Source organism: Marmota monax, unplaced genomic scaffold (assembly GCF_021218885.2).
Source record: "Marmota monax isolate L192 unplaced genomic scaffold, Marmota_monax_Labrador192_F-V1.1 WCK01_AAM20220418_F8-fsc00043, whole genome shotgun sequence".
Classification (NCBI taxonomy): domain Eukaryota; kingdom Metazoa; phylum Chordata; class Mammalia; order Rodentia; family Sciuridae; genus Marmota; species Marmota monax.
In genome coordinates this window covers 14,145,449-14,160,033 of record NW_026691982.1, presented here as the reverse complement: position 1 = coordinate 14,160,033, position 14,585 = coordinate 14,145,449, and the positions used below count along the sequence as shown (strand labels likewise).

The 14,585-nt window shown below is 38.3% G+C and overlaps 1 protein-coding gene across 2 annotated transcripts in view; it reads right to left on the bottom strand.

Moving 5' to 3' along the window:
* Nucleotides 1–14,585, bottom strand: part of Atp8a2 (ATPase phospholipid transporting 8A2) — a 638,978-nt gene that overhangs the window by 231,882 nt on the left and 392,511 nt on the right. For both annotated transcript variants that reach the window (XM_058580786.1, XM_046448077.2), the window contains exon 27: nt 11,141–11,251. In XM_058580786.1, coding sequence (XP_058436769.1) covers nt 11,141–11,251 — 111 coding nt within the window. The remainder of the gene's footprint in view (nt 1–11,140; nt 11,252–14,585) is intronic.

Sequence of the window (14,585 nt, the reverse complement as noted above, 5' to 3'; positions counted from 1 at the left end):
AAGATTCAGAGAATTGTGCACTAAAAAGGGTTAATTGTACTGCCTGTAAATTGTACCTTATAAAGAAAGAAAGTGGTACACCATACTATAAATACCTTCAAAAGAATAAAGGAAATTTCTCAGGTGAGGCTAATAAGGAGGTATCAAGACTTCTAGTTAATAGCTTAAGTTATGAAAAAGCAACTTTCAAATTGGCAAGGGACTGACAAAATGATTACCAGAATAGCATGCAGCTTAATTAAAGGAACAGAAATAAACTTTGTCCTATAATCCCTGGATTAAAGAAGCCCATATTTTAATCAATATTTTACTGGCATGCTCTGGAGGTACAAGCAGCATGTAATAGGATAAGTCTACTTTGCCTCCCCTTGGTTTGAAAGAAAAAAAAAACCCAGTTAAGAAAGTATATACATCAATCCTATTCTTGATCCTTCTTTAAATAGTCCACTGAAACTGCTAGGACCTTGGACTTGAGAAGTGGAGGACATTCTAAATGCCCAGATCATTTGCTGGGAAACAAATCCAGAGGCTCAAGCAAATCCATCAGAATGCTGTGGAGATTATTTACCACTTAAAAGTACAGACGCTTACTAGAGAAAGATGAGCCTCCTGATATGATATGCATAAATAGATGCTGAACTAGAGGTCAAAGGCAACAAAGTCCAAAGGAAAAAAAAAGGAGATGAACTGCATTAACATGAATCATTATATTCTACTTGCATACATACGGATGTTTCAAACTATGGGCTCAAAACTATATGTTGTTCCTGAGTCAGGATGACCAGTTTAGAGCAAAAGAGCAAAAGAGAAGGCATCTTAACTCCTCTACAAGAAAACACAGGACTCAAACCCAGCTGATTCTACATTACAGGAGCAAATTTTAACAACATGCACATCAGATAGAGCACTAATCTCTAGGATATTTAAGAACTCAAAAAGCTAACTCAAAAAGCTAAACACCAAAAAAATAAAAAATAAAAAAACTATAAATAAATGGGCCAACGAGCTGAACAGACACCTCTCAGAAGATGCTATACAATCAATCAACAAATATATGAAAAAAATGTATCATCTCTAGCAACTAAAGAAATGCATATCAAAACTACTCTAAGATTTCATCTCACTCCAGTCAGAATGGCAGCTATTATGAAGACAACAATAAGTATTGGCCAGAATGTGGGGAAAAAGGCACACTAATACATTGCTGGTGGGACTGCAAATTGGTGCAGCCAATATGGAAAGCAGTATGGAGATTCCTTGGAAAATTGGGAATGGAACCACCATTTGACCCAGCTATCCCTCTCCTCGGTCTATACCCTAAGGACTTAAAAACAGCATACTACAGAGACACAGCCACATCAATGTTTATAGCAGTGCAATTCACATTAGCTAAACTGTAGAACCAAGCTAGATGCCCTTCAGTGGATGAGTGGATAAAAAAAATGTGGCATTTATACACAATGGAACATTGCTCAGCAATAAAAGAAAATAAAAATCATGGCATTTGCAGGTATATGGATGGAGCTGGAGAAGATAATGATAAGTGAAGTTAGCCAATCCCAAAAAATCAAATGCTGAATGTTTTCTCTGATATAAGGAGGCTGATTCATAGTGGGGTAGGGAGGGTGAGCATGGGAGGAATAGATGAACTCTAGATAGGGCAGAGGGGTGTGAGGGGAAGGGAGGGGCATGGAGTTAGAAATGATGGTGAATGTGATGGTCCTCATTATCCAGAGTAGATGTATGAAGACATGAATTGGTGTGAATATACTTTGTATATAACCAGAGATATGAACAATTGTGCTCTATATGTGTAATATGAATTGTAATACATTCTGCTGTCATATATAAATAAAATAAATTGTATAGACAGGCATGGCCAGTGAATTGGTGCTCAGACACTACTACATAATAAATTTTATAATTAGAGGTAATCTGATATCAAAGGTTCTGGGCAACTAGATCTCTACTAGTAGAAAAAAGGACAGGAAGAGACAAAGGAGAATGACATGAATAACCAAAATGTCAAGAAAAACCACAGGAGAAAATTCAATCAGTTAAGTCAACTTCATAAAAATGAGTATCTATTTGAGAATTTCATTGAATATAAAAAGATGTGGGTAGGAACATGTTTAAAGAATGTAATCAAATTTATTCCTTCTTCTCCTAAAAAATGAGGTGAAAAAAAAGGTAGATAAATTTATCTACTAGTACTTGGATGGTACAGTTCTCTACATGAACATTATACCAGGAAATATTTAAGACCAGAAAGGCATTTCCTAGCTCTCTCCCTCTTGAAATGGCTCATATTTTCCCTTGCATGTGTATTTCTTAATTTACTCCAAAGAATGTCTGTCTCTTGGGATGACCTACATTCTCCCCTGAATGTATACCTACTTTCCTAAATGAACCCATATCTCTGGAAGAAAGAAGGAAAAAAAAAAGGGAAGATTTCCTAAAAGGAAAGACAAATAATATTCTCTTATAAGTAATCTTCTCTTGTAGATTAAATTCAAAAGAGCAACAAAAACAGATAAAATAAAAAACAAACAAAAAAAATTTTAAAAAACCCAAAATCTTCAGTATATACTCATGTGTCTGCTTCTACTGAAATGCAGTCAGTGGATTTTTCTGTTTATAGAGCACTGTGTACCTAGTCCTGCAGGGGGCAAAGTAGTAAAATGGTCCCTGCCCTTAGGGAAGTCATAGCCAATTTGGAAAATAAAAATAACACTAACTCTTATAGGCAATCAGTACTAAGCTACATAGGCATTGCCTTTCAATGAAATAGGAAGGGGAGTGAGTTGGAATACATGAACATTGATGCATGAGATGAAGTGAGCTGGAGTTTTACTGTTTCCATTGCAGTAATTGGGTAGGGAGGCAGAGAGGCACCCCAGAGATAAAGCACGTCCAGCCCAGAGCCAACCTCTCTTAAGTTCATGTAGGATCATAGGTCTTTTCCATGGGCTTTACTTCCAAGCTTACATTTTTTAAATTTCAAAGACATTAGGACATTTTACAGCATTTCAAAGATAATTTTTTTAAACAACAACAACAAAAACTCAATGCCTAAATTAAAAATTTCTGGGTTTTTCTAATGATTTTTTTTTTTAGCTAGGCAGCTGCAAAAACACCATTAAAAAATAAAGTATACACTGTCACATGTAAAAGGCAGTAAGAATCTATTTTTATAAAGTTCAAAGTGATTGTGATTTTTGCAGGGGAATCCCTTCAGACTGCTAGTATTTCTCTGGCTTTATATCTATCTCCACCCTGTCCCCCACCCCCTCTCTACTTGTTCCTAATAAACTTCCAACATTATTCACTAGCAGCAATTGGCCTTTGAGAGAACATTCCTAAGCTCATGTCTAACTAGTTCTGCAGCCATCTTCCAAAAGAAATATAAAACCCCCTACCCTGTTATTTACTAAGGGCTCTGCTAGCTTGTGACATTTATCACAGAACTGGAATAAACAGAGAGCGTGGAATGGGAAAGACAGGTGCTGGCCTCTCTTTGGCACACTGACCTGACCCTCTCCTCCTGCCCTTTTCACCTGATCAGTTCCTACTCATCCTTCAAGTCTTAACTCTTTTCATCCTGGGACCCAGAGGCCCCAACCCACCACCACTGTAATGCACCAGTTCTAAGAGTTCTCATTGCAAGCTCTCTTCTGCCAAGTCAGCAGCTACCATGCTATATAACTCAATGTGGGACTTGTGTTAATCTGCATTCTCCACTCTATTCCAAGAGCAAGGATCTTGTTCAACTCATCCCCAAGAGTGTATGACTTGAGAATGAGGCCAGAAAAGTAGAATTCAGAATGTTTCTATTTCAAGTTAATTTTCCAATTGCCCAAGGGGAAGTCTCTCTAACTAGTTTCCCCAGCGACATTTTAAATTGTAATTACTGCTCAGCAATTATCAGTACATGGGCTGTGTAAGCTGTGTGCTCTTGGGATGGGGTTGGCATCAAGCCTGGGCTCACACAGTTCCCTGTACATACAACCATAGGAGGGGCACTTACACTACACTCACCTCTCTCACTACCCCCATCATAGAGGACCTGTCTTAGTACCCCTGGTCTTAGCAATCCATCTGCAGTGGACTAGGAGGTCAATACCCATTAAAGCCTTTAATGCAAGATAGATGATTTGCACATTGATGAAGCCATAGCATTCACAGAAAGGCCCATATGTTGACTGTGCTTTTAAATTTGCCTTTTACCTATTAACATGTTAACATTAAGCTTGCACCTGCCAATCTAGACCCTCAGATCCTTTCATAAAACACAAAGCCACCTCTGCCAAGGCAGATGCACAGGCAATAAGAACAAATATCAGCAATGGGGAATTTTGTATTCTACCACAATGAGATTTCTTGAGTATGAAACATCACTTTTTGGCCTTTTGGCTAAGATCAAGTGAATAATGAAACACATGTTTTTTCAAGGTATATTTAAGTCATGCATTATATCCAAGATAGGGGGAAAAATCACTAGATGAATTTTTGACTATGGTTTTAAAATATCTATTCTCTATAAATTCTAACATTTAAAGTAAAATCAACTCTAAAGTCAGGGACTTTTTAAAGCTACAAAACAGCTAAAAGGAATATGTATATTAAAAAATAAAAATTCAAAATACAATATCTACTAAGAATTTTTAAGATTAGAATGATAATTTATACATAAATAATCCATAATCCAGTTTTTGAAATTTGAAGACACAGAAATCAAAATGTTGGTAAGCCTTTTCTCATTCTCTACAAGTATTATAAAAAGGTTTTAAATCTTGTTTTAGGCTTGTCAGATATTGATAGCTTTTCACTAGCTATCAATTAAATTCTATTGGTTAGGTTTCATTGGGTCCTCAAATTGTTAAGGTCTTTGACTTACAATTTCTCACTAATCAATGTGATAATCACCATTATGGTCACTAATCACCATGATAATTTCAAAGTCTTATCTCTGTTTCAAAGATAATTTGGTGTATCTTCTTTATGTTACACCAAAGTTTATGAGAGATCCCTATCATAATTTTTGTAATATATATTATTCAAGACAGTATTATTATTCAAGTAATGTTCATATGAGTTTTCTATTTAAATTTTACTTTTCCTAAAATTTTTTATCTGTCCCCCCAAAAATTTCCCAGGAGTTAAAAAAGTCCATGGAAAAATACAAACCTAGAAAATGCTTAAAATGCTGATGACACTGTGTTTTCAAGCCGTATTCAACTCAGAAACTCTGAATAATTAACTCCTACTATGCTGAGTAGTGTAGGAGCTTTAAAGAATTCACTGTCAATCTCCTGTTTGGGAGATACCATAGAAGGATCACATCAGGACTTCAAAAATTTTTAGGAATCCTTCCTTAACCTCTTTATACCCCAAATTTGCATTTAAGGCAGGATTCCTCAAATTGTCAAAATCAAAGAATTTTAAAAAATTAATACTTGCCTTCTACTTGCAAATTATAAGAGATAGTTATACAATGGTCATAAATAATGCCCTTGTCTTAAAATTACAAAATTATATTTAAGTTCTCTTCTTACCATCCATCCTACATATTGACAAACTTTTGGAAGGCACTTTTACTATGTAACTTGCCTATTCTAAAATAAGAAGGGAAATTCCAGCTTCTAATGTCAAGAAGTCTCCTACTGAGTTACTCAGATCAGGTTCCTTGGCCACTCACACATCCTATCCAGCTTTAATTTGTCTTTGCTAATTTTACTCCCATTCCCACCTCCCAGTGCAGAAATGCAGGGAAGGCTTCCCATCCAGCTACTTCAGCAACCCCCTCTGCCCTCCAAGGCTCAGAATCTCTGAGGCTTCTAGCCTCCAGTGGGGCTCTACCTTCTGAAAAACATGATCCATCTAATGACCACCACGAAACTTAGCATTTAATTGGTTTAATTCAAAACTAAATGTAACATTTGTTTTTCAAACCTTCAGTAAACTTCCCACAGCATAAGCTCTTACATTTGATCTTCCTCAAGGTGATCAAGGCAGCAAGGTACTTGCGATATTTTTTTCCTCCCTCCCTCCCTCCCTCCATCCCTCCCTTTCTTCCTTCTTTCCTACCTTTCTTCTCTCCTTCCCTCCTTCTTTTTACCATCTTATATGTTGCTACAATATACATAACACAAAATCTACCATCTTAACCACTTTAAGTGTCTAGTTCTAATGATTCACATTGTACAACAGTTCGGTACCTTCACATCACTGTGCAACCATCACCCCATCTGTCTCCAGGCCTCTTTGTGACACTTTTGTGATTATCTATGAACAGGAGACAGAAAATTGCCAGTTTGTTTCTAATAATGAAAATCCAATTTTAATTCAGAGAACAGTGTGCTTAAAAGACTGTAGCTTGCTGTAGGTTAACTATACTTCAATGACACTGATTAAATACGAAGGAAGGAGAGCACCATGAGAGCATAAAGCTGCTAACAACTGGGACCCACACTACATAGGGGCAGGTGAGGAAAGGGAGATTGGGACTTCATCAGAAGTCATGGGGACCTCTGGTGGGTTTGAAGAGAGGAGTGCATTTACTCACTCAGTTACTGCCGACATTTTTGAGTGCCTCTGTTTCAGGCACTGTACCAGCCACTTTTTGGTCAGAGTTAAATCTTATCTTGGTTACACTAGAGATGCTTGGGTGCAAACAGAAGTTTTTGCAATTCTCCAGGTAAAAAGTACTAACTTAAGGTAGCAGCAGAGGGGATGAAGGCAAAGGCGGTGTGTGTTTTTAGTATTACCTGTTAACAGGGCCACCATAAAACCACAGATACCATCATTTTGCTCCTACTTTTGAAATCACTTGAAGGATTGATTTTTTTTTTTTGGTAATATTGCTATCAAAAATTTTTAAATTGTTTTTATTTTTTAAATACTTGACAGTAGAATGCATCACAATTCTTATTACACATATAGAACACAAACTCTCATACCTCTGTTTGTATATAAAGTATATTCACACCAATTCATGTCTTCATACATGTACTTTGGATAATGATGTCCATCACATTCCATCATCATTGCTAACCCCCTGCCACTTCCCTTCCCCTCCTACCCCTCCACCCTATCTAGAGTTCATCTATTCCTCCCATGCTCCCTCTTTCCCTATCCCACTATGAGTCAGTCACCTTATATCAGAGAAAACATTCACCATTTTTTTTTGGATTGGCTAACTTCACTTAGCATTGTCTTCTCCAACTGCATCCATTTATCTGCAAATGCCATGATTTTATTCTCTTTTATTGCTGAATAATATTCCATTGTGTATATATCTCACATTTTTTAATTCATTCATCTACTGAAGGGCATCTAGGTTAGTTCCACAGTTAGCTATTGTGAATTGTGCTGCTATAAACATTGATGTGGCTGTTTCCCTATAGTATGCTGTTTTTAAGTCCTTAGGGTATAGACCGAGGAGAGGGATAGCTGGGTCAAATGGTAGTTCCATTCCCAGTTTTCCAAGGATTCTCCAAACTGCTTTCCATATTGCCTGCACCAATTTGCAGTCCTTGCATTGATTTTTTTATATTTAATTTTAAGTTATAATTGGACATAATACCTTTATATTATTTATTTATTTTTATATGGTGCTGAGCATTGAACCCAGGGCCTTGCACGTGCTAGGTGAGTGCCCTACTGCTGAGCCACAACCCCAGCCCATCCACTGGTTATTTTGACCCGAATAAATTTTATGTGACACATTCAGGAAGTACTAAATAAAATCTGTCAGCAACAAAGAATCTGTTGTACAGATACAAATACATAAACTGAACACGTGTTACCGTCAAGGTACTGTGGTTTAAAAAAAATGGTCTAATTAGATCAGCATCAGTTTGGTAGAAGATATCTGGCTTGAGAAGAGGAAAAGCTGTTATTCTACAGGCTTCTTCTGAGCGAAAACTGGAGATGGCATAAATGTTTATCAATGCAGAAAGTGGCCAAAGAGATTGCAGGAAATAAAACAATAAAATGTCATGCACTGGGTCCACGTTTAGTACCAAGGAATGGTCTCCAAAATACACTCAAGTGAAACAGGAATTATGGAATGTATTGTACAGCATAATGACATTTATCTAAAAACATCTATGTGTTTCTGTATGTACATTTTGTATTTACAAATATTTTCTCAGTAACTGCAGAGAAGAAGATCAGGATATAAGAGGTAGGAAGAGAAGAGAAAGGAGAAGGAACTTCTGGGTTGTATTCCATACAGCAATGAGAATACATCCATGTGTTTCTCGTATAGAAAAACCACTTTTATAGGTTAGTATACCAAGTGAGGAGATTGTATTATATCACAAGCTTACAGCTCTTCCTTCTAGTCTTTATTGGTAATTCAAATCATATAACAGTCCTCATAATAACAGTTGAGAAGGGTGTGCTTGTGCGTGTACGTGTTTTAATTTGTCAAATTGCTTTTAGACTGTAGTTTTAAATGACTGGAAGTTACGTATATCAGAGGATATTTGAGATGAGAACATATTGGCTATTGCCAAGGGTCTCTCCTTGAATCACAAGAAAACCCTTTAAGAGAGCTAAAGAACATATTTAATTTATTCTCACTTAAGTCATTAACTATATATTTACTTTTAGTATTTTTTTTTTTGCAAATGAGCAAAGCAATTCACAGCAATCTTTGATCTTGCAATTTGAAACACACTGAAATAGCATGCAAGTAATGCCTTCCTATTTTCAAAATTATATTTGAATTGCATGCTGAGGCCAGGGAAATAATTTGGCCACAGTAAAAACGTCCTGGGTCTAGGCTCTAACCATATGGGTTCAGACAAGGGTTTTGTTTTCTTGGTTGCCAAATTAATATCTCCTAGATATACTAACTAGCAAATCAGACAAGCAGTGGTGGAGACTTTATATATTTTTAAACTGTATGAAAACATCTGCAAAGGCCATTCACAGAAGTCTGTTTGACAATGGCTGCTTGGCTACGATCGAAAAATTAATTCACAGCACTCACATGGCACTTTCAGGGCCTCCTTCCAAATGGAGCTTTTAAAACAGACTAAAATTGAATTCTTCTCAGTCTCAGCCCACTTGAAGTTAAAAAAGAAAAAGAAAAGAAAAAAGCAAGATAGTAGGTGTAAATGACTAAGAAGGGCCCTCCAGGGGTGCTCTGGAAAGCCAAAAGATTGGGAGCTGCATGCAGAATGTCTCCATAACAAGTCTAGACTATCTGTAATCTGCTGGTGGTGAAGAAAACCAGATTATCAAGAAACCTTGTGGAGCCAACAGTTACAGGAGCACAAAATGCTGGGAAACCCAGGACAGTATGTAGAAAAGGATTCCAGTATTCCTTTACACTATTATCTATGACCCAAGTGACATTTAAGAGTGACTCCTATCATGAATGCAAAAAACGTGGCAGGAGGAGGGCGACAAACGTCTTTAAGTACCAAAAGGGAATTGTAAAAATGAAAGCAGGAAGAAGATAAAGACTACAAAATCCATTACACTAACGTTTCATGTTCTCACCCGGAGCAGATGGAGTTGAATGTTATAGCACAGGACGAGCAGATGAATTGTGGATGATTTTTGAAATTATTGATTTTTAATCTCATATATTGAATAAAATGGGAATTGCATTCCCCAAGTCTCTCAAGTTCCTGCTTATATTATATTCTCTTCCTGGAGAAATAATCCTTATCTGATTAATATAAGCAGACAAAACATCTCACACAAATGATTCAAATGAAGAATGGGTCGGGTTTCAGGACTTTAACCAGATCTATTTTGATTGCCCGTAACATTCTTTATGACTCAGGGCTGCTCCCCAACTTCAAGGAGATTTTGTGTGAGCTAGACAGCTATTCTTTCTGCAGATGTAACTTCACTGTGGGGATACAAGTGAGCAAAGAGGTTGCCCTTTGTGTATATTTTTAAATGCATGGTTGTTTCTAGGTGGGCTTCAGGTAGCATGAGGGATGGAGAAGCACAGGCTACATTTCTGCCCAATTTACACCTTTGGCTGGGTGGTCTTATTCAGTGAACAACATGTACAATTCAGGAAAGTTACTCTTCAGTAGTTTTGTTTGCCTATACATTTCACTTGAATGATTCATTGCGAAAGATTAAACAAGCAAGCTGTTGAGGAAGCCGTCCCCGTAATATCAGAAAGTCATTTTTAAAATTACCTGAACTTATTGTTTTAAGAGACTGCATCAGAAAAAGTGTATCTCTCCTGTGGTTATTATTTTAGCTAAGAGTTGAAAAAAAATCAGATCATGATATAATGAGATATTAAAAACCATGAACAATTAACACTGCTTTCCTATTCCTTTTATAGAGCAACTGTGCATGCCCTCTTTTCTATTAGTCACGATGGCTTCAAAATCCACATCTTTTTAGCAGAGCTATTCTTAAAGAGGAAGAATGAGGTGACCAGTACCACCAACAGCAAAAAAGAAAGTGCATTTTTCACTTTTTCTGGGGCCTGGTCCTCTAGCAAGCACGTTCATTTTACTTGTAACCAAATAGGTACCCTAGAAAATTGCTGCACAACAGACAATGAACTCATGTGATATTTGAAATTATCTTGTTGGTTTCCTCCCCTCTGTTCCCCTTACTCCCATACCCTCCTCACATAAGCACTAGCATCCAAATATCCCAGGAGCAGTGAATGGGGGCTCTGGAACCACACCAATCCAGGAGAGAAATACAGCAGGAAAACAAAAACAAAAACCTAGGAATGACTCATTGCCCACCAAGAGAAGTGAGAACTTCTGGTGCTGGAACACTGCCCACTGCAGCTCAGACCAGTCCAGAAGAGGACGGTGTGAGTGACAGCAACATCCTACTCCAGCCACGGACACTGAGGCACAGGCAGGGAAGGAGATACAGAGGAATCAGGAGGGGGAGTAGGGTGGGGGAGGAAGACATGGCTGGGCAGGGAAGGAAGGCTCAAGACCCCTGGCTTTGTTTCTTCAACACGAGAACCTTGACCTGGATGGTCTGGCCATCTTCAGGGAGGCTATTTGCCACATGAGTTTTAATAAGTCCCAACAGCATCTTTCCTTTGACTTCATATTAACAAAACCCTTTTTTGAAATGACTTTCAACAGTTTCCTCTTCAAGGGAAAAAAAAATCCCCTTTTCTTACCTCAATGATGTAGAGGACTACATTCTTGTAGAAGCAGTATAATATGCACTTGGTCACCCGGATGTAGCTCCAGGCTCCATGTACAAGCAGGAGCTTCTCCAAGTATGAAAACTGAAAAAGGAAAACATCAAAGTTCAGAAGAGCCTGTAACACAGGAATAAGTGTCACAAAATGGGCTTATAAGCAGAAAACAGATAAAATAGGTACAGGAAGCTAGATTTTGCAGAAAACCTGAGAAGACCATTCCCTCAAGGTGGAGCTTTCCATGAGAACAATAAAACCTCAAATCTATCTCATTAGTACCTTCCCCAAATGTACTTCTGGACTTCTTACTGTGATTTTCACAGAATCTGTTTAGTTATTTACTTATTTTGGTATTAGAGATTGAACCCGGGGTACTCTTCCACTGAGCTACATTTCCAGCCCTTTTAATTTTCTATTTTGAAACAGGGTCTTGCTAAGTTGTTGAGGCTGGCCTTGAACTTGCAGTCCTCCTGCTTCAGCCTCCCAAATAGCTGGGATTACAGATGTGTGCCACCATGACCAGCAACAGAACTCTATCCAATCTAAGACTTTTTAAGGGTCTTAATTATTACCAGAAGGTGACCACTGGAACTGGAAGAAAAGTACAATGAATCAGATTCCTCTACATAATCCTGTCATAGATTTTATAGTGAGCAAAGGAACAGGGACAACTTATGCAATAATGTATTGCTTAAAAAAGGAACATACCCTTGAACACACAAATTGTTCCCACTGTCAGCTGCAAGTTACAAACAATTGCACTTAGAAACACACACATACACACACAGAGCTATACATACCAGTACACAAAGGTACACAAACACACATATAGACACACGGTCAGAGACACATTAACGCCAACACACAGATACACAGAAATTCATATACAGACACAATGCCTCTACTTCTATACCCATTTTGTCCATCTTTTTACTCTAACTTGCCCAGAGCACCCCTTATCAGAGTGCTGTATAGTCAAAGCAGTTGAGTGATTCTAGCTGAGAGTGATGTAAAAGCTCCTGCAGGTTGAGATGGGAAGCAACAATATCCCAATGAAATCCATGCATCTTCTTTGAGGCAAGGGTCTGTCAGTCTCCCATTAGCCTGGCTTTGCCTTCTGGGTCCAGGAGTATGACCTAAAAAGTGTGAACCTTGAACTGGAGAGAGGGTAATAAGGGTGTTTTTTTTTTTTTTTTTTGTTATTGTTTGTTTTGTTTGTTTTCATTTGTTTCTTTGTAGATTACATCATGCTCTGGCAAGAACAAACTATTAGGGGAAAACTTGTTTAAGGTCACAGTGTTCTTACATTCAGTTGTGCCCCATCCTGGTTGGTATTATGCTTTGGATGTGGTCTGTCTCTCACAGGGTCATGACACCAGTGTGGCACTCTGAGAGGTAGTGGGAGCCTTATGAGGAAAAGTCAAGAGGGAGGTGATTAGGACACTAGGGGCCTTGCATTCAGAAAGGATTCCCCCAGTTAATTCCTATAAGAGGAATTGCTATAGAAAAGAAGGCCTTGCTCCATCTCTGCTTTCCTGCCTCATTATGGTGATCTCTCTTTCTCACGTGAGTTCCCATTATTATGTCAGCCGCCATGCTGTGATGTAGCTAGAGGGCCACACCAGAGCCAGAAGATGTTGGCACCATGCTCCTGGACCTCCAAACTATGAAAGGGATGAACCTCTTTTCTTTATTAAGTATTTTGTTACAGGAACAGACTAATTCAATTGCCTTAAATGAAAATCTGAATTCATTCATTCTATGTCATAGTGTCTGAGGCCCTATTCCTGACCCCGGGCAATGCAAAGACTTTAACCCTACAACCCAACTAGGAGAAACAATTGGGCTGTGCTGAGAATACCCTAAAACATTAGAAATTCTATTATTATTATAAACTTCCTATCAATTTCAGATAACTTTTGAAATTAAATTTAACTATATGTAGAAAAGAAAGACTCTTACTTAAAATATTTTAAAAAACATGTCTTCAAGAGGAAACTACATAATAATTCCCTTTAGCACTAAAGAAGGACACTAGATTGTAGGCAAAGTCACATTTCAATGAGTTCTTCCTGGCCACTCATCAAAATCTAAAGGACGACTTCAAAATGGCAGAAGTAGGTGCATATGGAAAAATAAAACTCCTCATAAAGGCTCATTAAGGATTCCAAAGGGGAATGGGGAATCATAAAATAACTAGCTAAACAAATAAAAAGGAAGTTTGCATTTGACCTGGACCTCCCGGTGTTAAATTTCAATGGGCACAGAGAACATCTGCTTGAGTCATCTCGAAGGCCTCAACCTGAGCGTTACAATGATTTGTTTTCAGGGGGGAAAAAAAAGAAAAAAAAAATTACATCCTAAATCAAAATGCTGTCTTCGTGAAGTCATTCAAAAGACATTAAGAAGGTAGGGGGCAGGAATGATTCTCTCCAGAGGAGAATGGGAAGCTGAGGACTCCAGGTGAAGTTTTATACCTACAATCTAGGCTACCCAGAGCCAGGCAGACAGAAGACAGTTGTCTGTCTGGAGCTGCCCCTGTGCATGAGGCAGATGGAAAAGAAATGGAACCAGAGCTCGGTCTGCTTCACAACTTTCCCAAGGGTAAGTCGTTAAGCTAAATATATTTTTTCTTCTCTACATCACCGTACAGGGTACTTCCTTATAAACACAATCAAAAAAGTGTTCACTCAAATTAAAGTGAACAGATAAAGCAATGTGAACGTCAGTCAGCGATGCTTATCCATTCAGTAGGGACAAAGGAATTCACCCACTCATGGTATTTCTGGTGTAGTAATTAAGGTACAAAGAACATCATGTTGGGTGGAGATGAGGCAAAGTTAAGCATGAAACTGGCCCTGAAATAACAGCATCCCTGCCTAATCATGAACAGGACCAGGGCAGGAGGAACAAAGGCCCAGAGACTCATGTGGCCTCCATCAGTTCCTTTGGCAGAGGTGCCTATTACCCTGAGAGGGCAAGAAAACCCCCAAGTGGAGTTATAAAGCCCTGCCCCCTGCTCTACCCTTCTTTGACACTTTTAATCTGATGAAAGCAATTGCTCCAGATTCCACATCCTATTAGTATGCAGTTTCAATATAGCAGGTCATGGAATCTCCCTTCCCTGGACATTTTAAAGAAAAAGACAGAAAAATATTTTCCTGGAGCTCCTAGGAAACCTCTTATGATCTCTTCCAGCCATATGATCTTATAACTCAAGTATTTAATAATGCTGGGGTATATAACATCCACAGTTGCTGACAGCATACAGGAAGCTTGAGTCCCCCAGGCCTCTGAGCAGTTGACTGAGAAAGTAAACGGGCAGGTGTGCAGGGCGACTCCCGACTTCACACGGGGTCTGCACTTCTCTGACCTTGGATAGGCCCTCAGACCTGAAACAGGTCACCTGATGCAAAGGAAC